Source organism: Myiozetetes cayanensis, unplaced genomic scaffold (genome assembly GCF_022539395.1).
Source record: "Myiozetetes cayanensis isolate MyiCay16 unplaced genomic scaffold, myiCay2020 scf7, whole genome shotgun sequence".
Taxonomy (NCBI): domain Eukaryota; kingdom Metazoa; phylum Chordata; class Aves; order Passeriformes; family Tyrannidae; genus Myiozetetes; species Myiozetetes cayanensis.
Window position 1 is genome coordinate 2,290,071 of NW_026087964.1, and position 25,344 is coordinate 2,315,414.

At 45.8% G+C, this 25,344-nt stretch overlaps 1 protein-coding gene across 2 annotated transcripts; it reads right to left on the reverse strand.

The window, feature by feature from the left end:
- Positions 1-229: 229 nt before the first annotated feature.
- SMYD1 (SET and MYND domain containing 1) lies at positions 230-24,848 on the reverse strand. Of its 2 annotated transcripts, XM_050338734.1 has the most exons (10): positions 24,712-24,848; positions 15,285-15,461; positions 14,450-14,663; positions 12,818-12,948; positions 10,874-10,912; positions 8,025-8,217; positions 4,524-4,616; positions 3,414-3,577; positions 1,727-1,895; positions 230-660 (listed from the first exon to the last, which is right to left on the reverse strand). In XM_050338734.1, the coding sequence occupies exons 1-10, from the start codon at positions 24,846-24,848 to the stop codon at positions 502-504; spliced, it is 1,476 nt and encodes a 491-aa protein (XP_050194691.1). In that variant the 3' UTR covers positions 230-501. The 2 variants fall into 2 exon arrangements, with proteins under 2 accessions (XP_050194691.1, XP_050194692.1); XM_050338735.1 differs by lacking the exon at positions 10,874-10,912.
- Between the last annotated feature and the right edge of the window lie 496 nt (positions 24,849-25,344).

A 25,344-nucleotide genomic window follows, 5' to 3' on the forward strand; every position in this document is an offset into this window, starting at 1 on the left:
GCAGCTTTTCATCAAAAATATACCACTGAACACAAACATCATGTTTGGGTCTTACTGAGTTTACACTCAATGCCCGCAGACATACATGACACTTTTTGGAACCAGCTTCCCACTTCTACCATCCCATGGACATCACTGGAAAGAAATTGTGTCATCCCAAGGAAGTAACAGAACTACTTAAGAAAAATCATTTAAAATTTAACAAAGGACTTCATAATCAGGACTCGTGTAGAGAGAAACATAAAAATGTAAATAATTTTATAACATGTTGTTCTGCTTTGATTTTTAATGCTAGTGGTAGAAAAAGGATGTTGTTTCTGCCAAGACCTCTTCTGGTTTCAGCCCTCAGAAGATTTTTCAGGATTTCCCCCCAGCAGGTCCATGCTGTCAGACTGGTGCCACTGGAAACAAGCCTTATGGATATAGTACATTCCTATAACACATTCCCAGTGGTTGGAAGCGCCACAGGTGATGTCATCCTACAGGCGTGGATTCGTGTCATTATTCCTTTTTGTGGAAGAGGCCTGGTGCGTTCTCATTGCTGGGTTCAGGCATGACTTGGATCTTCTGGTTCTTGAGGGCAGCTTCCCTCATCTTGTAATACATGAACTCGTTCTGCTGGAACAGGCGCAGCTCCATCTCCGTCTGGACACGCATGGCCTGAGGGACACAGCAGGTTACAGAACCCGTCACGCAGGGAATCTCGAAGCAAGCGGATAAAACACTGCCAAAAAACAGGCACTGTCCTCCAGGGATATCCTGGGCCATATAATGACCTAGGATATATTTTTACACCTGCCTGTGAGTTTATTCAACCCTTGGCTTAGCAGCACAGAGATAAGCACGAGCTGCATATCCACTATTTTCCTCCTAAACTACGTGTGAAGGGAAACACAGAAATGGAAGTGCTGGGATCTCGCCCTTTGCTACATACAGGGGAAACTCTCAACAGTCAGGTTGGCTTTAAGTAGAAGATATTAATTTTCCTGAGGATACACAATTGCATTAATAAAGATTACAGCTCTACCATATTGGGGACTGAGACATCAATAAAGGATTTCATTTGGTATCCTGTAATTTTTTGAGGGTAATAAGAGAGAATGTTGTAAAGCCAACAGGTCACATTAAGTGAGCTAAAGGCTAAATAAATGACAGATTGCCCAGCTGCAATTGTAAATAGTTCCTCATAGCTGAGCAGATGTAACTCCCTGGGATCTGCAGCTCTTTGACTCTAAGATAGAAAATACCTATCAGTCATCTGAGGAAAAAATGCACTGCTGCTTAGAAGGAATGGAGAGTGGTAAATAAAGAAGAATGAACACCAATAAAGAAAATCAGTTGGTAAACCAGGAACATCCACCATAGATAATTTGATATAGTTAAATTACAGTGCCAAGCCTCTGAGAGCAGCAAAATCAGACTGTTGGTAGAATGGGAGGCTCTTTCCTTGGGCACAGCAGTTTCAAAGAAGATTCAGGGGCTCTGCTACCATTTTAAATCTATATTCTGGTGCAGGATAAAAGCTATTTTTCAGGATGAAAATTTCCAGTAGGAAGGGAGATGCATATCCCAGCAGACTGTAGCATTCTCCATGAAAGCACAGCATTATTAAGAAGCAGTCAGTACTTGATACATCTCTCAGCTCTTACGGACGGGTTGTTTCTACAGCTTGAAATGTAACTTTGCCCAGACAGAGAGCAAAGATGACACAGGAGATGGCACCTACCTCCAGATCTTTGGTAATTGGGTGGGAAGGTCCGTGGGTTATCAGGAGAATGGCATAGGCTTTACAGATCAAGCCATGCCCAGCTTCAATGAGACCAGCGTGCCAGTGAGTGACTCCTGCCCGCATCACGGCCATCCCCAGCTGCGCGTTGTTGGGATGATATATTTTCCTGGAAACACATTGAGTAACTGGGTCAGGAAAAATCAGGTTTCACAGAAGCTTGTCAGCGATGTGGTATGTTTGCCAAAGAGCAGGTTGTTTACTCAGGTGAAGAGCCTACTGCACCCAGTGCCACCAAAATGTGCAGCCCTGCTTAAAAAGAGCAGGCAAACACATTACACAAGGACAGAGCTATACAGGGACATGAGTTGTGAAAGGTGAACCACCTGTCAACAGGGTTCATTCCACTTTGTTTTGGCACAAACAAACCCCAGATCTGACCCTACTACTCAGCTGGCACCAACTCGGTGCTTAGTGAAATCAGAATGCAACAACTACCAGATTCTCAATAAAAGTGGGAAGAGAAACAGGTGGTTCCAGAAACTTCAGAAATATTCATGTCACCCTGTGCAGATGCACTCCTGCCTCTGGGGACTGTCAGTACCTGAGGTGGGAAAAATTAAACCTCTCCCCTGCATCCAACTTTAGAAGGTGAAGCAGAGTTAGAAGCTACTTGGACCTACCTGAAAACCTGCCTTCAAGGGCTTATTTGACATATTGAGTTGTCAGATCTTAAATCAAGGAAGGAAACTACCATAGTCCTCACTGTGGTCTGAAAAACTGAGGAAACACAGAGGGAAAGGAATTTCCTCTGTGTGATTCAAATAGCTCAGTGCCAAGGCTGGGACAATTAAAGTTGCTTGTCAGGCCTTCAAGCCAGGCAGGTGATTCTGTCACCCAACTGCAAAAGAACAAAATACCACAAGCCTTTTGGGCTAGAACTGACAAGAAGACAAGTAATGAGTATGAGATGCTCTTAGCAGGACGGTGAATGAGCTGATGAACTGGGCTTTTCTCTCTTCTCTATGGTTTCCATTACTTCCTTTTTCTTTTCTCTCTTTTTTTTTTATTTTTCTCTCTGGTTTTTATTTTTTCTACTAACTAATCGTCAGTCCTGCCACAAAACCTCAGTAATAATAAAGGACATAATTTTTACTCTGAGATTTACCCTGGATCTATGTGAACTAAGCCTGAATTTCTTTATTCTCACTTAGCATTCACCCCAGGACTAAACTAATTAGCCAAGATAAAATCCACGAACTATTCAAGAGTGAAGGGGTATCTTGAGTGACAGCCATTTGACACGGTTTCTCTTTTCTCTGCAGGTTCTCCTTCCTGCAGGGTGCAGGGGAACAGACCATCACCTGCAGTGACAGCCTCTCTGTCCTGCACTCAGGCTCTGTGTCTTGCTGCCAGGGCAGCCCTGAGATGCTTCTGAGACAAAACAAAAAGGCCAGTGAAAGATGTACCCAAACCAATTGCCAGGTCCAGTTTAGTAAATTAAGGTGTTTGGGAGCTCTTGTGCATTTAAGAAGGGGTCCCTCTCTATCTCGTGATATATTTACAGGTTCCCATCTGAACTTCAGCACCACTGCCCTGATGGGAGCAGAGTCAGAAAATTATTGCTGTAACACTGCTTAACATTACATAAGCACAAAGAGCTGCCAAAACCGGGGCACAGACATACAGGTAGCCATCCACCATCCTCTTGGCATAGTCAGCTGCTTCCTCAAACATCTGGAGGTAGGAGAGCACCTCGGAGGCAATGCTGAGGATCCTCAGGAGGTAGATGTTCGTGTCCCCCAGCACAGGCTCCTGTTTCTTCAGGCAGTCACGGCACAGCTTCACAACCTGCACGTGGGGGAAGCAGGGGGAAGAAGGGTTAAGTCCAAGCACTTTTGGTCCTGAAGCTGTGTAGACTCCAGGAGGTTGGGTTTTGCAAGATACCAAGTGTATCTGCTGGACTCTTGTACCCCAGTGCCATCCACCCAACCTCCTGCAGGCACTTGATGCAAGGAACAGTCTTAATGACCCCACAGGGCTGGAGACATGGAGCTGAACTGCACCCAGCTCTGATCCAGCTGTCCAGATTTCTGCTCTGGGAGGGCCTCACCCTTTTCCCAAAGCAAGTTAAAACACAGAGGTTGCTACTCAACCTGGAGTGCTCTCTGAAGAGAGCAGATAAATATTTCCTGGGTGAGCAGAAGAAGGAGAAAGAAGTGACTTGTGCTCTCTCACCCTTTGCCCTTGTAGCCTGTATTCCAGGTGGGATATGGGTGTCCCACACCACACACCCATCCTCAGCACCTGACAAATGAGCAACATGAAGAGCCAGGAGAAGAACAACACAAGCAAAGACTGCCCACAGCTTGATGTACCAAGTCTTCTGACAGTCCTGTTCCTCTCCCAGATCTCCTGTTCTCCTTTTTATGAGGCTACCTGGCAGAGCTGACTTGTTACACGTGCCCTGTAACTCATGTTTTTCACCCAGGAGGCCCTTGGTTCAACACCTGTGTCAGCCAGAGGTGCTGAAAGTCACCTGAATCTCCTTGTATCATCTTTACAAAAGAAACTAGTCTGGCATGTTGTGTGAGACACAGTTGTGTGGTAAAGATGGCAGAAACCAGGGTCAGCTTTTGCAAATTGAGCTGCCAAGAGGGCAAGAAGCACAAGAGGATATTCAGGTTACTGCAATGGGGAGATTGTTTCATCCTTAAATCATGGATGTACAGAGGGACATGGCCTGTTTTCCTGGGCAGTGTGTACAGAGCAAGAGAGCAAAAGTAGCAGGACTCACTTCGTGGTAAAGTCCCTCCATGCGGGCCTTGTTGATCTTCTCCAGCGTGTCCTTGGAGAACTGGATGACCTCCTTCACCGTGTCTGCAGAGGGCTGGGAACAATGTCAGGAAAAAACAGTGAGGAAAGTGCACTGCCTGACACGTGCCAAAGTACCTTGGTTTGAAAGGATGCTTGGTCCACAGTTTGGGAACCCAAATCAGCTCATTGGGGTGCTTCCCACATCACCCCTTACCTTCCTACTGCTGGCTGTGTGCCCCTCAGACCTGCCCAAGGCTGAAATGAGCTGAAACGGACCCACTACCAAGTTAAGAGGTGAAGGTCCTGCTTGGGCAGGTCTGAGGTACACACAGCCAGCACAACTGGGTTCCTCAACCCTCCCCACCACTTCTCCCCTCTGGAAAAGGGACAGAACTGAGAGGTCTCACAAGATGCCAAGGAGGCTGTGAAAGCCACCAGCTGGTGTGTATCAGGTGTTCCTAGTGCAGATGCTTCAGATAAACAAGGCTCTTGAATGAGAGATGGGCGGAATAGGAAAGATCACTGAATTTTACCCACCCCGAGAAATGCTGTCATTACATCCTAACACCCTAAAATGGTTGAGCTCAGATTTCAGCTGCACCCAGAGAGGAAAATGTGGTTTTCCACAAACCTCAAAGAAGTTTGCATTTCACTGTGCATTTGGAGACCTGGTGCACATCCAGGCACAGCTGGAAGAACACTAACGAGCTCATAATTAGCTGTCTTCTCTTTCTTTGTTTAGTGCTGAAATACAACATCGTGTTATCCAGCACCACCATTCATCTTCTGCCTTTCTGGGCCTTGAAGATTTGCATTTTTCAACTGTTCTAGCTATCATGACCTTTCTTTTCATAAATGGGAAAGCTGAAATCAGCCCACAATCACATGACTCCAGGAGTTTGTGGGCAGAGCCTGGTCTGGAGACACAGAACAGAGCCAGCAGCTGGAAGGACCTTGGGGTGTGGATCAAAAAGCAGAGAAACAACATTGCAAAGAAAGATGCAAAGGCTGGGAGTCAGGACCATACGACTCTCCTGTTGTCTTTTTCCCACACCTGTCCAATCAGATTTTTGAGGAATCTGAAATTCAGCCAGCTGGGAGAAGCTCTTAAAAGTTTAGAATGGAAGGAAAAATAGTAGTTTTCAGAGCCATATACCACCCCCCACCCCCCCATCTATTTATGGATACATATGTGTGTGTTATGATTTATTATCCTATATTATTAGACTGAAGCTATCATAGCTCATCAGATTTGGGCAGGTGTCTGAGCAGAACACAGGGTGTCCTGGGGCACAGAGCACATTCAAAAGCAATGTTAACATCAGTGCAAACCACATAGACTTGCTGCCTGAGGAAAGATTCCCAGAATAGTTACTTTAAACAGCATTTCCACAGTGGCTTTGTCTAATAAAAATCCTCCCTTGCCTTTACTAGACTTCTAAGTCTGTTGCCATTATAAACAGTGGGAACTTTGCTGCTCTTTGGAAGGGCTGAAGGACTGGAGGTCAGAGCAGCTGCTGGGGATGTAAGCTGTCAGTCTTGCACATATCCCTAGCACTTTTTCCAGGCAGCTGTGAGTGCTGCTGCTCTCAGGCAAGTGTGTCTGAATTCAGAAAATGTGATACAGCCGTCGGCGAGCAGCCAAGCTCTGCGGGTGAGCTCAGCCTGGATACCTATTGTCTGTGGATGGAGTGTATTTTTAGCAGCTGAAATCATGCACTTTGCATACTTGCAGCCATTTTTCTACACAGGCACTTCAGATTGTGGAGAGCATTCACCCAAAAGTGGATGTTTTCCTGTTCTGTGCTGCACAGCACCTCTAATGTCACAAAAAAAGGGGATGGTGCATCTCTGGTGGGAGGTGTCCCTTCCCATGGCTGGGGGGTTGGAATGAGATGCCATCTCAAACCATTCTGTGACTGAGTGCTCACTCAAGGTGTGATAGCAGGTGTTGAATGACAGTTGAGGGTTTTTTTTATGCTGTCTGCTGGAGAAGGTGTTAAAAATATTTCTACAGAAAGCCAGATAAAAATCCTTCTGCATCAGAGAACTGAGCTCTGGGACAGCTTTATTTTATAAGTAGGAAAGTACAGTAGTCAGGATTAGCTTTAAGATGAAGCTCAGTAATTTAGAATGGGATTATGGAGTAGGGTTTTTTGCCCTAGAGAACTTGACCCAGCAAGCAACAGGTCTCCTCTAGTCCCATGTTCTATTTCCCATGGAAACTCCCTCCTATCAGTTTCCCATTTTTCTAAACCTTTCTCAAGGAGAGATTTATACTCTGCAATATCCAGCCTTTCCTGACTGCCACCTACATGAAAGAAGAGTTACAGGGCTGAGCTTGGTTTCCTGGTAACTTCTGAGCTGGAGCCTGAGGGTTCTGTCCTCCTTCCCAGGAAAGTGCATCTCGCTGAGATCTCTCCTGGTGGCACTGTTGGTCTGAAGTCACAGCTCCTCATCCCACCTCTGCTTTTTGGTCCTGCCTTACATGAGCCCCTAACCTGTACTGTCTGATTCATTATATGACTGCTCAACAGTGCAGATCAATGACTTGATGATACATTAAATTGGCCTGCTTTGCTTTCCCTTCCTTATATACTTTATAGAGCTTGTAGGAGTAGAACCCCCCTAAGCTAACACCGCCACGGAGGACAAAATCTATGAGCAATTACATCCTTGGGCAGAGGAACTAAAAAGAAACCCTGAGAACTGCCAGCACATTCACAAACTGGAGCTGCTGGCCAAACAACACATGCCACTGCCGACAACAAGACACAGCCTTACACTCTCCCACTCGACGACTTGTGAGACCCCCAAGGAAAACACAGATTACTTAAAAATGAGCAGTCAAACATGTTAGTTCTTCACAGCCAGTCTGCCCACAGCAACCACGCACAAATGTCAAGTGATGGTGCAAACTCCATGTGACAGGGCTTTGCAAAGAGGGACTGGAAGTTCAGGCTTCCCACATTCCTGGAGCCAGGGTGATGGTACAAACCATACAGCTTCAGCAGCACTGGTTGGTTCTGTCATCACGAATCACCTGCATCACATTTCCCTGTCTGCTCCTCAAAATGATGATTCTCTTTCAGTTTGTCAAGAAAAAGCCCCAGTCTGGATGCCAGCATTTTTCTCAGCTCTAGACCTCATTTTCCAGTATTTTTACTTTCTGTTTGTTGATAGACTTTTAGGTTAAAGGAAAATTTTACAGACTTTTTTTAAATTAAAAACTGCACTTATACTGCATAGTAAGGATTAAACTGGTCTTGCATGGTGGGCTTGAATTGGTGTTGTGCCCAGTCAAGGTTCAATTCTGTTCTCATTTTTTGCACTGGCACTAGTCATGTTTTTGCCAAAATCTGACTCTGTTCTTATTAAGAGTGTCCCTGTGCTGAGAAACCACAGTCCTAGACACACACAGATGCCTTGGTGGAGGAGACACAGCCACCACTGGGTTTGGACACAGCAGGACCAACCATACCTTGCTTTCCCCCGCCTTCACCGCCAGCATCAGGTCATCCTTGATCTGTTTCTTGCAGTGCTCGCAGTTGCAGTCGAAGTAGTACTGCTTCTTCAGCTGCTTCCGCCGCTCCTCGCTCAGGTTGAGGAAATCCACGTAGGAAACAGTCAGCTCATCCCCCGGAGAAATCTTGCTCAGAGCCCGCAGCTCGATCCTGAGTGCAAAGGAGATGAGGTGTGCGCTTGGAGGAGCAGCAGAAGCGAAGGTGGGGCCACAGAGCCGTCAGGGACAAATCCTGCCACCTGCCCCTGCCTTGCAGAGCTGAGCCCTTGCCCTAAGGCCCTGCTTTAGGTCTTCAGGGAGCAATGCAGAGATGAACAGCAGTCTGGTTAACTGAGTACAGAGCAAGAATACAGTCACACCAGTTTTTCCTGCCCCTCTGCAAGTCCCTGGCACAGATATGTGAAGTTCTGGGCTGCAAACAGATTATGACTCAATTACTTTATCCAGATGGGAGTTGAACCTAGACATCAAATTCTATTACGTTGCAGATCTCACCAGGAAACCCCCACCCCTAGATCAGAAATACCTAACAAAATGCTGACTTTGGACTTAGAGTCTTTTTTTTAAATACTGCTTTGCATGCTACCTACACATCCCTGGCTAGACTCCCAGATCCCGAGCTGTGCTGCCTTCGGTACCCTTTTCACTTTGAAAAGATAAGACAAATTTCCTCTGAGTGCTGGGTCAGGGATGCCCTCACCCTGTTCATGCATCTTTACATAAAGGCTTAGAAATGGCTATCTGGAAAGAATCTATCTTTTAATAGTTATTTTGACCTGATGCCTATTGCTATTACAACCACAATTCAACTGCCTGTCTCTGTTAAAAAAATCCAAGGAAAGCCCTTTCTCTCATGTCATTCCCTGCAAAACCTCTTAAATAAGATGGACATCCAAAACTACTCCCTTGCTGTTTCACCCCACACAGTGAATCTCCCAGTTACTCTGGGCCATCTCTCAGTCACAGGGGCTGGACAGGCACAAGTGGCTGAAGAATTTGGCCAGAATGGGGAAAAAACCTCTATGAAATATCAACTGTGAGGTGGTGCTTCTGTATCTATCTCTTCCCCCAACTACTAGTGAGCTCAGCAACCTGTTTGATGTACACACCTGTTATGAGATGGACCCTGGGGGGGACATGCTGCCCCCACCTGAACATGAGGTGCTTTAGGTGGAACCCAACAAGGGCCTCACCAAAGCATAGGTGGCAGAGGACTCACAAGTCTTACCAGGTGCATTAAAAGTGAGTCCTTTGGGGAAGACATGACTTATTCTGTGTGATCATATTTTTGCAAATGACTGTAAATCTCCCGCAGTTCCTTTTTAATTCACTTGCAGTTCCCGTTACAAGCTCTCGGCACCAAGGGCATAGCTCTGAGCCTTTCAGCTGTGCTAAAGCTGCTGTAAAAATTACTCTCCGAGGCTGGCCTTGACCTTCTCTGGCTGTTCAATCATACCAACAGCATATTTCATATAAAATTTGTCACTAAACATGCCATTGTCACAAAGGGCAGGAATTAGTTATGCCGCAACCACAGGAAAAGGCCAGCCAGAGAAAAGTGCAACCTGCTACTCCAGGAGAAAGTGCATGAAAAGGAGCAATTCCCATCGGAGAGGTTTACACATATAAACATTCCTGCTCACACCTAACAGGATTCTCGTTACAGTGAGTCATGCAACCAGAGAAGCAAAATCAAGCCTCTGACTTCCACGATGCCCCTGATAGCTCAAGCACTATAGGTATATTTTAAGCAGCCATCCCTTGTGTGGAGGGGATTGATAGCCTTTGGGATAAGCCAGGAAACACATGGCATATTTCAAATGCTATAGTTAAAGAGACAATGTCAACCACTGAGCTTGCCCAGTGTTCTTTTCCCCAGTGTCTGCCACAAGCAGCAAGGACCTTGATAGCTGCATGCACAGGCACGGCGAGCGCCTGACAGCTCAAAACTCAAACTGCCCCAAAATAGCAACTCTAATCAGAAGTGAAACACGTGTCCCTTTTTATGGCCCTATCTATAATCCACTGAGTAAGTATCAATGGTGAAGAAGAGCACTTCCAGCCTATTTCACAAGTTGTTTGAGGAAATTGCATGTCTGATTGAAATTAAAGTTTAAAGACAACAGTAGGGACTTAATAGGACTGAATATAATATACCAAGTGCCATGAGCTAAGCAGAGACTTTTTTTTTTGCACAGGTTTTTGTGCTTTATTTAGTTGAGATCAGGTAACAGTGGCATCATTAAAAGGTGAAACATTAATCAAGTATTACGATAAAAAAGGATTGAAACCTGCATCTCACGGAACTGCTATTGTAGGCAGAGCATTCATCGGGCACTGTTTGTTGCAGAAGAAACGTGGATCATTTAGTATGTCAGTAACACAATCATTTCTCATCTCCTAATATGCAAGGCTTTATTTTGGGCTGCACAAGATTAGCGAGACCTTGTTCTGACTTTCACGCTCTTGCCATGGTCAGGGGAGGAGAAATGAGAAGTGCAGAGGGGAAATACTGACAGGAAGGAAGCCAAAGGAGAGGGTGGGAAGGCAGAGAGGGAATTCACCCTGGGGGAGACAGTCACAGTATTACCACTATCATTTTAATTTACTACAAAATGCAGAGTTAAGTGAGGTTTGGGTTTAGTGGGGCTTTACACCGGGAAGGAGGAGAAGTTTAGAGAACAGGGAAAGTGAAATTTGCTGCAAACAGAGGAAGCCCCTTGGGGTGTTTGCATCTTTTCCATTAAACATGGGGCATGAGGGGTACAGAGGAACAGACGGGAATGATGCTTTCAAGACTGACCCACCTCATCTGTGTGTGGAACATTGATCTTACAGCCTCATGACTGAAAGACAAAACAAACATCTGCAGTTTACACACATAAAAGTACAACAGAAAAAAATGGGTGCACGGCATAGCGCATTGGGACATTGTACTGACAGGAGACAAGGGGATTCCCTGTGCCTGGCTCATGATGAGAGCTCATGAGAGCTTCCCTTTTGCTATGCAGTTGCCAGAACTGAAGTGCCCATCACTGGGTCAGGGAGGATTTTGTGGAGAACTGCCCTGGCACTTTGATTTTAGGAGTGGTCCCAGTCAGGGGACGTGCAAAACCTGCTTCTGACATTTGGCAGGCACAAGGGGTTAGTTCTCCTGGGCACAAATGTCTCCACTGACATAAGCAGTTGTGGTCCCTAAAACACAGTTTGAAATGGAAATCAGGCTGAGATATCAGCCACAAGGACTGTGCTCTGTATGATGAGTTCGTGGGTCCTCAAGTCTAGTATTGTGTCTTGAGTGCTGATAGAGAGCTCAGTTCTCATAACAGGGACTTATCATCAGATTTCCACAGAAAGATGGGAAACCTTCATAATTTACCTGGGAAATAACCAGGTGGTCAAGATTAAAGTCAGTAAAAACACAGATGTGAGAGCTTTGACAAGCTGCCAGGCAAATAAAAGGCCAGTCTTCTACTTACTGCCCAGGAAGTCAGACTTCAGGGCTGCTGTCACTGCTGGTTACCTCCTCCACTGCTGGAAGCTGGTTGGAGAGGCTCTCCATCACCCCAGTATGGATCTAATCCAGGACAACTGGATATCACAGCACAGACTCCAACCTGACTTTGGATCAGACCCTATTTCCCACCAAGGTAATCATCCTAATGCAGTTTTGTTTTCCCTTTGCTTGTTTACCAGCTGCTTGATAAATGCTGGTGTAGTTTTATCAGGGAAAACCAGCAGTGAAAACTGGAGTGCAGAAGCAACGTGTTAGTTAAAGAAGGGGAGGCTGGGGAGGGGGTTAACTTACAGCACTAACGTTTGGTGAAGACAGGAAGCTGTAAAATCCTAGTGGAAGAGTTTGGAGGAAATACTGTGGCTGTGCAGTTTTTGAGAAGCAATTTCCCACAGTTAATGTCTTGAACACGCTGCAACTCGCTGGATCAGCAGCAGTTTATACCTGTCAGGGCTCGGAGGCTGGGAAGGGCAGAGCACCCTTCCTGTGGGCTGCCCCAAGCCCTGAGAGCAGCAGCCTCCTCTCCCAGCTCTGATGAAACGTCCCTGCATTTCCCACTGAATCTCTTCCCGCTTCACTTTTCTCTCAAAAGCTTTCTTACAGGACTTGGGTGGAAATGGGCAACGCTCAGCGGCTTTAGAAGCATCCTGCACTCGGACATGACACTGCTTGCAGATGAGAGTCGCAATTGCAATTAAGGTCCCATTGCTGAAGTGTTAATCAGTGATTAATGGAGATGGAACATTCTCACCAGATGAGGGTTGTGTTAGGAATGGTTATAAACACCTCAGCTGATTGCAAGTTTAGTTATGAGAAACTTGGACTGTGGACTCAGTATAATCCTTAATAAATTACCTGCTGGAATTACTCCATAACTATTGAAGCCTCAATATAAGGGGGAGCTAAACAGCCACTTACTACTTTATCTACCTATTTTGAGTTGTTACAAAACTAAAAAAAAAAAAAAAAAAAAAAAAATTTTTTTTCTGGTTGCTAGATTTAGGGTTAAATGTTGTGTATTAGTGCATCAGATGACAAGTTTTAAAATAACAATGAGAGAGAAAACAGTTTCTCTCTAGAAAAAAAATTACTGTTTTGTTTTTTTTTCTGAGCTAGAGAAGGAAATAAGAATGAACAGATTTTCTGAGACAGGGATCTGACACCAGGGCTGGCAGAGTCTGCTGTGTTGCCCCTTAGGATGCCTCCCTGTTGCGCCCAAGGGAAGAAATCCACTCACTTGCCATTGTTGAAGACGACAGTACAGTTGGGCCAGCAGTCATGGTTGGCCTGGCAGAGGTTGGGGAAGATTCCCACACCAACAGCCTGCAGTCCTCTTTGGTCACTGAGGGTGAAGCCGTTGCAGTTGATCTAGTCCCGAAACACAGGCAGGTAAAAGCGTTAAAGAAGAAAAAGTTGAAAACCCTCAAGCTGGGATAAAACATCAAGAGCAGCAGTGCAGAACTCATGCACAGGGACCAACCCAGAGCAGAGCTGAGCAAATGTTGCAGAATATTTGCTGTTAATATTTGGTTGGGAGGCCTGAGAAAAACTTGGTTTGACCATGTACTGGTTTCCTTATATATTTGCTTCCTAGAAATAATTCAGAAAAAGGTCACAGGAAAATGAATTTGAAGCAATTCAAGCAGAAAGCAAAGTTCACACTTATTAAAACAGGTACCAGTTAGAAATTAACCTTGAGAGCTGCATTCAACCAGGTCATGTTTGCTGGGTTGCCCTCAAAGCTTATAAAACAAAGTTAATTACTACTGTTTGTTAAGAATTTTCAGAACGGCTTTTCCAGGACATTTCTACCAAGAATGAATTATTTCATTTGCCTATATGATACACTATCATCACATATGAATGGGATAGTTTCTAGTCACAAGCATGAAAAAAGAAAATATATGCAAAGAGAAAATAGATAGACCAAAGGAATTCAGTTGCTAATTATTTTACCTTGTTAATAGTTTTATTTCCTCTCTGCATTGATTCTGTACATTTTCAGTACTTCTTTACTTGTCCAAGGACAAGCTATGCCAGTCATTAGCACATATGTCTCCCTGTGTCCAGTGGACTGGATTTTGTTTGTGGGGTGCTACCAAAGGATGCTGTGTCATCTCCCTGTGATAGGGCTGGCAAAAACAACTTCTCTGCCACAACAGTCACTGGCAGAGGTGCAAGCAGAGCGAGTCTCCTCCCAGATCACCCTGGCCCCTTTGTCCCTGTTGGGAGCTGAGGGATTAGTGTATCACTAACCAACTTGTACCAGGGCTGGGGGCAGAGCAGCTCAGCCTGAACTGGCTTACAGGAATTTCTCTCTCTGCTACACTGAGAACAAAAATTTGTAGTCAACAAGGTAGTAATGGATATTATCAAATATAGTTAGTATATTTTACCCTTTTTCTTATATATATATAATATTTATCTTATAAATAATATTTTATATAAATATTTATTAGATATTATAAATAAATAATCTAATGCATGCAATATCAGTAGAAAGTAATGTGTCTACAAAACAGATCTGCTATATTCAAATATATTCTAGGTATATTAACTAAAAATATGTTTAGATTTTCTCAGCTCTCCTGGGTGCAGAGAGACGCCCAGTGGGACTTGCGATGACAACGCAGCACCTACCACTGAGCAAACCCCTTCTCTGCGTGTTTAGACAGACAAAATGCTTCAGACCTTGCCTTTGCCATGCCTCAGTTTCCCAGTGTCAGCGCAGAAGAGATGGGGGTGGAGAACAGGCAGTCCACAGAGGGATGAAGTCAGCCATCCTCAACTTAGGCCAGCTGGAGCCTTTCTCTGGAAAGCTGGCATTAAAGACTCTGCCCCATTTGCTCTCCCAACCCCTCCAACATACCACTCCAAATATGTGGGAGATGAACTGCATGCCGAACTGCTGGCAGTGGGGCGGCCAGAACTCGAGGAAGCTCTCCACGTCCGTGCGGAGATCCTTCTTCTCCTCCTCCCCAAAGCTGTCCACGTGGTTCTGCAGCTCGTCGATGGAGACCAGGCAGCCCTCGGACAGCCCGCTGCCTTCCCTCTCGATCTTCCACAGGATCCGGGCAGCCAGCCTGGCCGGGAGACAGCCAGAGGCGTCAGCACCACCACCACCCACCACCCACCACAGGGAGAGGGAAGGAAGGTCCGTCAAAAATCATTTCATGGGTGAGAAATTGTGTGCAGACAGGCAGATGAGACTGGCTCAGTTTCAGATGGTTGATGGCTGGTCACCATCTGTGGGCTTTTGTGCAGATGCCCAGGTCCCCAGCCCTCCACAAGTGCTCCCATTTCCTGGGGACTCCTCTCATTTTCTTATGATAGAGCCGGGATGTGAAGCCAAATTAATGTATCCTATAGACAGATTTGGGAAGAGCCCATCTCCCATTCCACTTTTCCACCTACTCCCCACTTTCCCACACCTCCTAAACCATCCGGGGTGGGTTTTCCTCACCACACTCAGCCCCAGTAGAACTTCTGGAGCCCAACATCAAAAAAATAAAAGCAGGACCACATCCCTTGCACCCCAGATGCTGTTCCAAGTCTCCATCCCTTCAGTCCAAGGATACACTTGGCACTTCCTAAACCTTCTCCCACCTCCACCCTGTCCAAATCAAGTCACCCAGTTCTTCCTTGCCATGGGATGCCCTGTCCTCTCCCAGGCTGGCAGCTGAGCCCCCGGGGTCAGCTCTCACCTGATGTTCTCAGAGGGTGCCTTGCCGTGCCTCTTGATGGCAGAGCACTCGTTTTTGTGGTTGAGCCAAGCCGCCCTCTGGCAGGTCCGGTCACAGTAATAGGCAAACTTGCACTGGCCACAGCGGTGCAGCCTCTCCTGCCGCTTGAAGCAGGTGTGACAGATGACATGTGTCAGGCTGGAAGGACAGAAGGACACGTTGGCTTGTACCTCAGTGAGGGCCAGCTCAGCCCAGCTCTGCCAGCTTTGCATCCCTGGGCTCCCCACAACCACTGAGGATGGACCCCTCGAGATTTTTTTGGAAGATGAAGAAACATCCCACCCAGCTTAATCCTTGTGTGCTTGCCCAGTGCTGTTCCTTTTCGGTTTGGCTACTTCAAAGAGACAAATAGTTTGTTTAAAGGAGAACAGCAATAAAGCATTCCCCAGCTCTCAGCCCTCTTGCCTGAAGCTCATCTGCTCCTCCTCAGCCCTGCTGCCATCAAGAGGATTTTCAACCTGGTTTCATTTTCTGTCTGGCCTGTGCTGAAGGACTAGTCACCCACTGCTGAGCAGAAAGCAGATGTCTGATGTGTCTGTGGCTCAGGTGAGCACAAAGAAGAATGTAAAGGCAAAGAACAAGCCCAAGAGCTTCACCTGCCTGCAAAGCCCCTGAATTTGGCTGCAGTGAGCACTCCTCCAAACACTAAGGTTTTCCTGGGCCCCACATGGACCAGGACACAAAATGGTGCAGTGGCCACCACTGTGCTCAAGAGATTTAGGAAAACATTGGGTGAGAGGAACCAAGCAGGAGCATGGCTCTGAGCTGTCCTAATTACTGTTAGGCGCACACACACTGTAAGGACAAAAACATACATCAGCAATGCTCTGCTAGTGAGCAGACCAGAGGAGCACCACAATGAAGAAGGCTGATAGAGCAAAGTGATTACACAGGGAAACCCTAGTTTTCTGCTGCTTGAAACCAAGATATGTTTCCATGGATTAAAAGACAGCTTTATTTGTCACTTCTTTTTGCCACCAGGCCACAGGTGTAGCTGTGCTGGAGGCACCGCACTTGGCAACTGTGGCCTTGTGCTGGAAATTACACGAGAGAGGAAACAAAACAGCCCCCTTCAAGGTAGATCTTCTCACCAGAGTGTTTCATGTCTTCTCCTCCTTCCTTTCATTGTGTCATGTATGTTCTGGCTGTCCACTATCAAAGCCCCAGGCTGGGTGAGTTTGGGGCTCTCATGGTCCCAGTGACTTCAGAGAGAGTCAGCATGGATTAGGGAAGCTCTGAGGGACTAGCACAGGCTTCCAGCAGATCCTCAGGCATGACTGATGAAGCACAAGAGGATTTCCAGCTGCTCAGGGATGGACAAAAAACACCAAGCAGCTGAAGACAGAGGAAAGGTGAGTTCTCAGGAGCACTGGGTGGAGTAGGACATAGGGCTGGTTGGCTGTCATGCCAAGTTTAGGGACCATGGTTGGCTGTAATGCCACATTTAGGGACCAATATGGCCAGTTGCATTTATGATCACTGTGAGATTTTATTAATAAATCTAGGGCGTTTTCATCCTCATGAGGCTGGTATGTTGCTGAGCTGAGATCATTATATATCAATGATTGAGTGCTGGTCAGTGGCACAAAATATGCCACTGATGGGAGTGGTGTTAAACATTAAATATACTGAGCACAGTGCCCCATATCAGGATGTGCTTCCACATCCTCTCAGGGTGTGAAGTTCTCCCTGTTTAGTCTGGCATCAGCTTTAGCACTGGGCTCTTCAGACCACTTAAAGCCTTCCCACAGAGGGGCTAGTGATGCATATTTCTCCTGCAAATCCAAAGAACCTGACATGTCTTTCTCATACCAGCAGTGGTAAGTGCTGCTCACCAGCTATTCCTGCCCCTGGCTCTGCGGTTTAACTGCTGAGAGGTTACTGTGAGTCAGATGGTGATGAGATAATTGGAAAATACCTTCCCAAAGGGGCAAATTTCTTCTTTGGGGGGTTCAAAACTGGATTTCCAAGAGGCATCCTACAGTTGTAGGCACATACCTAAAACCAAGTCTGCAGAAGGAACACATCAGAGGATACTGATGAAGTCTAATCTCCCATCCTCCCTCAGAGAGTGCCCAGGGTCCCAGACCAAGCAGAAACCTCCACCATGTGCCCCTTCCAAGTGTCCAGCTGCTTGCTCCTAGGACTTAATTCTCTGAGAAGGAGTGGGAGACACTTTGCTCTCCTGCCCAAATAACTTTGGGACTTTCCCCTTGCTGCTGGAGAAGGCTTTGCACTGCCTGATTTGGTGTCTCCAGCTGTCTGCTTCTCCAGGCAACCACCCACTTTATCTGGGCCTCCAGCCAGGCTCCACAGTACAAGAGAGTTTAAATTCCCATCACTCAGACACTGTTGGTGCCAGAAGGGAGGTTTTCCTCATTGCAGAAAGCTCACAGACCACAGAGGTTTCATGATCAAGGGGAGGTTATCATTGTCCACAGCCCAGAGTGGGGAAACTGAGGGACAAGGAAATTTAAAAAAAATTCTCGATGATCCCATGAGGAGGACGTGGCATAGGCAGGAATCAGACCCACAGCTCCAGAGAGTTCAGCCCAAAGACTGTCCTGCTTCTCCATTATACATAAATATATATATACACATATATATGCATATTTATATCCATCACATTACATTTTAAAATGTTTCTTCTTTCCTCTGGCAGTAATCTGTGAAGGGTTGACAAAATCAGCTCAGTGCCTTGGCTTTTGAAGGATGAAGAGGGCCATTGATTTAAAAGCACGATGACCCACAGCAGACAAAACCACGTGCAAAAATGAGGTTTGGAAAATGAAGCTTATAAAAATGAGCAGTGCCAGAGGGAGCCCAGTGCAAGGTAAGCACCTGGAATGGGGCAGGGGGAAGCATGTGTTTGGGAACTGGGATAGAGCCAGCCCCACTGTGTCAAATGGAAGAGCTGGGAGCTGATGAGAAATGTGAGGCTGTGCTCTGTCAGCTGTCAAGTCAGTGGGGCAGAGAGGTGCAAGAGAGATTACACTCCTTGTAAGGCAAAGGAGAGCCAGAGAGCTGATAAAACCTGCGTGGTTATATTGTGCTGGGAAGCACCTCGGGGAATGGGGCTCCCTCCTGCTGCCTGGGTGTTCTGAGGGCAGTCAGAAAGCATAAAAAAGAAGTTTCTTTGTAGAGAGGAATGACAGGTTGGAAGGGAACACAGTGCAGCGAACCCCAAGTTCTCAAACAGGTGCTTCTCTCCCCGCAGCTTGTTCCCTCAGAACAGAAAAATACTGAAACGCTGGCTTTGCATTTTACTGTTTATCACATAGAGTGTCCAGAGCTTCCAAAGCAAATCCAGCTGGCAGAGCTTACCACCAGCTCTAGAAATTTCCCATTTCTGGGGAGATGCAGCAACACACAAAAAAAGTTATGCAAGACTTTCTGAGAAAGCAAAGGAACAGTCCAGCCAAAATTACTCACAGGTAATCTGACTGGCAGGCTTAAGAAATACTGCATCTCTCACAGAACCCTTGCAGGATTCTCCGTGCCCAGAAATGTTTTAAAAGAAGACTGGTTTATTGATAATGTGTGCTAGCCCAGACCTCCCCTCTCGGTACAGAGCAGCCCAATCCTATGTGGTCAGGATGCTGCATGGCCAGGCAGCACCACAAGTTTCTGGAGAGAACCCTGGGTAGGTGACTTCTAGTGTGGTACCTGCCCAGGAGCCCTGCAGGTTTCAACCCTCAGAGTCTTGGTGCTCAGCTTCCCTTGCTTTAACACAGGGACAATACGTGCTTTCTGCTGTGTCTACGTACGCCATGGCCTCTGAGGTGATCTCTGGCCACTCATTCACTGCCATCTTCCACACTGTGAGTCTTTTCCTCACCCTGCCCAAAAGCAGGACCTTCATTAGTACAGTGATATCTCCAGCCTGTCAAACCTTGCCATGTCAGTGATTTAGGGCTGACTTAGAGGGCAGATGCCACTGACTGACTCACTAAATGACTTTCTCAGGTTTCCTCGGCCTCTCATCCAAGAGTCAACCAAGCTGAACTCTGAGGAACTCATGTGCTCTGGTGTTACGTAGATGAGGCGCACAACTACTAACTACTAATCCTGGATGTAGCTACAGTGACAAAAGTGATGATTCAATGTGACAGCCAGAGGTGACAGAGCACTGACAACTAAACCATGGCTCCTGCAAGCACGGCTCTCAGTGAAAGCAGAAGAAAACAAATAACTCTTGTGACTGCTTGGATTGGATTCAGATGGATTAAGAACTGTTGGACCTGCCAGGACAGCAGGCTGAGCACTGTCATGCAAAAGGTATTAACTTCATCTCTGAGACATTCACAACCCAAACATCTGCCATCCAGCACACACAGCATCTCATTCACTGGCCTGGAAAAGCAAGGTGAGATGGCTTTAGTGCAAAGAACAGAGGAGGATTTCATTGAGTAGCTGATGGGCACAGTGAGGAGCTCCCAAACTGTTTAATTCAGGTTCGTTCTACTCTGTACATCACAGGTGAGACACGTGGAGGAACTAACTTACACCCAAATCCATGCTACAGAGGGCAGCAGAAGAACAGCTTAAGATGTAGGCAAAGTCTCCTTGGCTTTCAAAGCAGAGGCTATAACACTTCAATAAAGACAACAGCCTAAGGAAATGCACCTTCTATTTCAGCAATGAAAGGACAAGGGTGGTGCTCAAAAGCTGGTTTACACTGAGACTACCTAATGATTAACTATTAGCACAAGAATGGGTTTGCTCTTTTAAAAAGCAGCTTAGTAGTTTCATCTTTAAAATGTCAGAGATGACATATCCCAGTTCGTCTTATTTGAGTGGAGGATTTATTTTAAACTAATTTTTGACTATTTTATTTTTAGTCTTTCTTTACAAAATTTCCCAGCCTCTTTTTAGAGGTGTGGGTGTAGTTTTCTTTTAAAAGGATAGGTTTTTTCCAGGTTTTTTCTAAGATTTTCAACAGATGAGACAATAATAAAAAATCAAACCCCAGAACATTTTAAACAGTGTGAATATGATCACATTAGTGCACAGTTTTTATTGGCATCAACTCAAGGAATTCTTTTCCATAATCTTTTCAGAATCATGCTGTTATGGAAAATTTTGAATTTCTTATATCCCTTAGCTACAATAACAGAGCTCCCCAAATTTCCTTGGAAAACGTTTCAGGCCTGTTTCATACATCAAAAATAAGTGTAAAAATCACATGATCTCATTTTTTTAGCAATCTGTAGATCACTCATCAAGCAGATCCTCAGGTGATCTTGGCTTTCTACCACACGACGCTGTTTCCCTTGACTCCTGTCTCTCAAACCCCACTGGTCAAAGAGCAAACCTTCTCTTGTTGAAGGCTGACAGAGACATACGAGGGATCCCCGTGCTCCTAGGAAATGTAAACTCTTACAGGCTTGAGAGCCAACTGATGTGCCAGAGGAGAAGGTCACATACAGTACATTGAGCCCAGGCCCTGGGAATGCCATCATCCTGAAGGTGGCAGTGAGGGAAGGAGAGCCTGAGATCTTCAACAAGAAAGCCAAGAGGGAGGAAGGATTAAACCCTAGCACGTAAGCAGAGCACTAGAGAAAAGCTTCGGTGAGAATGGGAAATGCACAGAGGCTTTGCAAATTGAAAAATTACCCCAACAGAAGCAATTAATCCCTTGAGAAGATACATTTCCAGCCTTCTGCATCTACTTTAGGGCAAAGTAGGCCTGACACTGGTATTTTCTGAGAGGTATTTCAGCTGGTAACAGCAGGGCTGAATCAAACACAGATCAGAATGTGTCTACACTTTATCCAAAGGGCAAAATACTGAAGATCACACTGAGTTCTCCACCCCTTTCAATCCATATTCACCATCTCTCTAGGCAGCCTGTTCTCATTCAGGTAGAAGTAACAGGCTTGAAACAAGAGTCAACACCAGGTAAACACTGTGTTAAGCAAAAAGGTTATAGAATCATAGAATCAGAATGGCTCGGGTTGGAAGGGACCTTTAAAGGTCATCTGGTCCAACCCCCCTGCCATAAACAGGGTTTATCTGGTGAGTCATACCCTGGCCTTGAAATCTATGAAACTATGAGCTGGAAATGTTTATAGGAACCTTCTTTAGCTTTGAGTTTTATGTACTTCTGGACTAAAAGTCTCTGGCACTGTGTAAGAAACTGCTGCTCAGATGACCATCACTGGGCTGAAGAGTGCTAGCCCTCACCAGCCTTAATGACTTTAGGGGACTGCAGGGGCTTCCAGGGTGGGATACAGGCTGGAGATTTAGGCATCTAGATGTTTTCATCTCTACCTCCTGTGTCTAAGGAGACATTCCATCACAACACTCACTGGGGTCTGGAAAGTCATTCAGCTCAAGGGTGTCTGTTTTCAGTCCCCATTCTGGTGTTCCATTGATTACATGGGCACTCAGCACTGGATTCAGTTGTCTGGACACAGGAGTCCAGTGATATTTTAGGCTCTGCAGGACACCCAGCCAGCCTGAGAAGAGGCCTGATTCTCATAAATCCTGTTTTTTACCTGTCACCCCTAAGAGAATGTCTCTGACACCCTGGGCATCTCAAAATCTTTAAAAAGATCTTGGGTTTGGGTGTCTCCATTTGCAAGCTGAGTCCCAAAGCATATTGCTGGACAAGCAAAGTAGAGACCAGCTCTGCTCTCTAGTGCTTCTGTGGTTGTCTTTATGCCCAAAGAAACCTGAGATCTGCAGAAAATCTGGTCACATATTTGGTAAGATCTGAGCCAAAAATTAAACCCACCAATCACTCGCATTTGAGTCTCCTTTCCATAGAACACATACAGAGTGCTTTTAGCTAGAGATTAAGATGCTGAGTTGAATTAGGATGAGAGACTGTGAACTCTGGGTTTCCCTGTGCAGGCTAAGTCCCTTTTTAATAGTATAGACTCTACACCAATCTTAGGACCTATGCAGGTGTGTTTGTGGGCAAGGAAAACCACATGCCTGTTCACTGGACTCATCATCCATGCAGAGGCAACAGCAGTTTTTTCAGGGCAAAAACAGCCACCATGGCCCAGTGTGGATTTACTCTTGCAGGTCCTAAAAGGATCCATCCTGCCCTTCTTTAACAGCAATCAATTCAATGGGGTTTTGATGTAACTGAATACTCTGGGATAGCAGTAGAAGATGTCTTGAAAATCAAAGTTTGGGGCGTGTAAGAAAAGCACCAGGGTAATTTCCACAACAAAAATGTGTTTTCCCATTATATCTCAGGCCCAGCTTATCCCCTGTCAAGCACTAACCAACAAGCATTTAGTTGGCACTGCCTGTTTCAGATTTGGGGACTGCATTTCCCCACTGACCCGTATGAAGTGTTTTGGGATGAAATCTGCCACAGGAGGGTAAGAGTCCATTATTATTTCACAACAGGAAGAAGGAAGATCAGAATGCCTTGAAGCCATCTCCATCCTCTCCCCTCACAGAGAAGGGATGTGTTTATCTTGCCTCCTTGCTGCTCAACTTCTGGACCTGCCCTTTGGAACCCAGCGTGGGGAGGGACTGAAGCACATCTCTCCCCATCTGAGGTTTTCTGTTGGAAACCTAAGCCTGAGACACAGTCTGCAGTCTAAGAGCTGATGTAGTGATAGTTTCTCCCCTTATCTCACATTACACAAGTGACATTTGAAAATGCAGCAAAGCTGTAGCTCTTCAACATGGGCAGCTCTGCTCTATGCATGATGCTTGCAACATTTCACATATAAGAAAACAAATTCTCAACCAGCCGTCAGAAGCCAAAATGTTTTCAATGGTTTTTTTTCTTTTTTTAAAGGAAAGTATTGTTAATAAGGCATATGAGAGAAATAATTGCCCATAGGCACTTCTGAAGCAAACATAATATCACCAGAATATTTCAGCTGGTGACACAAGTAAAACTGAAGTACAAGAGCTAAAAGGACACATCAAGGAGAGATGATTTTGTCCCCAACTACTGTAATTGAGCTCAGGGCTAAGACTTCAAGAACTCAGCATTTTAAAATGAAAAATGGCATTTTTAATGTGACCTCTTGCAATGACAGATTAAAATAAAAGCTAGAGGTGTCATTGCTGCTATTGCAAAGATTCATAATCATGTTCACCCACTGACAGTTAAAGGACAAGGAAACAGTCAATGAAAGACACACCAAAAAAAACTTATTTCTTGCTCTGTCCTTTTAACTCCCAATTCTCTGCTACTCCAAGACCACACAGTAGCACTGATCAGCTTCAGATACAAAATGACTGGGATTAAAACAGCAGCACGACCTCTGCTTGTGCCCCAGACTTCATTAGCAGAGCCTGTTCAATCAGGGAAAGCTCAGCTAGGCAGAATTGCTCACAGCCCTGTTTAATGTGCAGAGTATTTTATTTACTAAAGTCATTGGTTTGAGGCAAAAAAATCAGTCTTGGGACTCACCATGACACCCTTGAAGAACACTCACAACTTTCCTAAGCCCAGAATGAAACCTTCAGCTGACATCTAACTCCTCAGTTTAAAAATTAGGGCCACATTCTGTTCTCAGTTATTGTCTTTATTATAAGCCTGAACAAATTCCATTCATGTCTGAGGCTTTGTTCTAGATTTAGCCCCATGGAGATTAACACAGAAATTGGTTCTTTGCCTCTTTTAGCTTCCAGGTTATTTAAGTGAATCTTCCTCTGATTCAAAGGGCAGAAGTGGGGACCTACCAGCCACACTGGCAGTGCAAGTTAAGCGAATGTTGTTTATGCTTAAAATAAGCAGCAGAAAAGAAAAAAATGTCCTTGCACCAGAACTTAGCTTCTGGCTGCATCAGTGGGGACATAAACTTAAATCCAGTCTCGTGCAAGAGCAAAAGCAGACACCTGTCTCCAGTTGACTCAGCTATGTGTAAATACAAAATCACTTTAACACAAACAATGTCAGTCGCTGATCCCCACCAGCTCCTGGTGCGAGGGCAGCAGGCGATGAAGCTGCGAGTACAGCTGGAGGTGGTACATGTGAGCAGAGCACAAAGGAACTCACTTTTATCGTGCATTACACACCAGAGGGTTCAGCAAAGTCAGTCCAGGATTGCTGCACCTGAACCACACTAACTCCTGGGAGTTCACTGGGGAATAACACGGGGCTGGTTTTGTGAGGCACGGAATACATGCAACTTTCACTGCATTTGTAAAAGATGATGACACCAAGCACCGTGCAAGGTCGCACATCCTGGAAATACATTGCACCATATTAAAAGTAAAAAAAAGATGATCTGAGCCCTGGGAAGCACATTCACTGTAAGCTGTGAAATGCATCTACAGAAGTGCTTCTGACTTCCCTTTGCTCCGTTCTCTGATGGTCCACTTTCAAACTTCTGTGCAACCTGGCAGATGAAATTCTGCATCAAGATTACTTTCGGTCTGTGTGTTACAAGTGCCTTCCTCTTACCTGTCAAAAACCACGGCTGCATAGGCTGGCTCCGCAAAGATGACATCCCCAGGCAAGAATTCCTTCTGGGCTTTCAAGCCCCTGCCTTTGCCTTCAGCTGTGAACACTTCAACTGACTCCATTCCTCCTTTGGTCATCCCAGGGACCCCGAGGCTTGGGAGGTGGGTATCTCGCAGCAAGCCAAGTCTCCTGTCACTCCTATCAACCTGGACTTGCTGCAAGGCCACGCTTATAAAAGGGCCGGGCTCCCCCCACCCCTGGCCACAGCGCTTCCCATAGGAGGGGAAGGAGGTGGGAGCAGGAGAGGCAGGAGCCGGAGGTCGTCTCTGCACAATATCCCCGACCTACGCAGGGAAGGGACAGGGCCGGGATTTCTGCTTCATTAGGAAAACCCTCCGCGAAAATGACGTCCGGAATTGTTTCTCCCACCCGCAAGCAGTTGTATATATCACAACTCAGCTTAATTTATACTCTCCCGTTGGAGGGGGAATGTATTCTCTGTGCAGGGTATTTTTAGCAACCACATGCTTCTGTCTCTCAGGAAGCAACAGCTGAGACAGTGGGATGGGGAGGGCTGCGATGCCTATTTCTGACCCCTGCACTGTCGTCTGGCTTTTTCTAGAAATCAAACAA

Coding starts and splice junctions, on each gene's coding strand:
- SMYD1 (XM_050338734.1), bottom strand. CDS start 24,848: ATGACCAAAGGAGGAATGGAGTCAGTTGAAGTGTTCACAGCTGAAGGC. Junction 10,913..12,817: donor GTCGTCTTCAACAATGGCAA/GTGAGTGGATTT, acceptor TTTGTCTTTCAG/TCATGAGGCTGTAAGATCAA. Junction 3,578..4,523: donor TGGAGGGACTTTACCACGAA/GTGAGTCCTGCT, acceptor CCCCACGTGCAG/GTTGTGAAGCTGTGCCGTGA.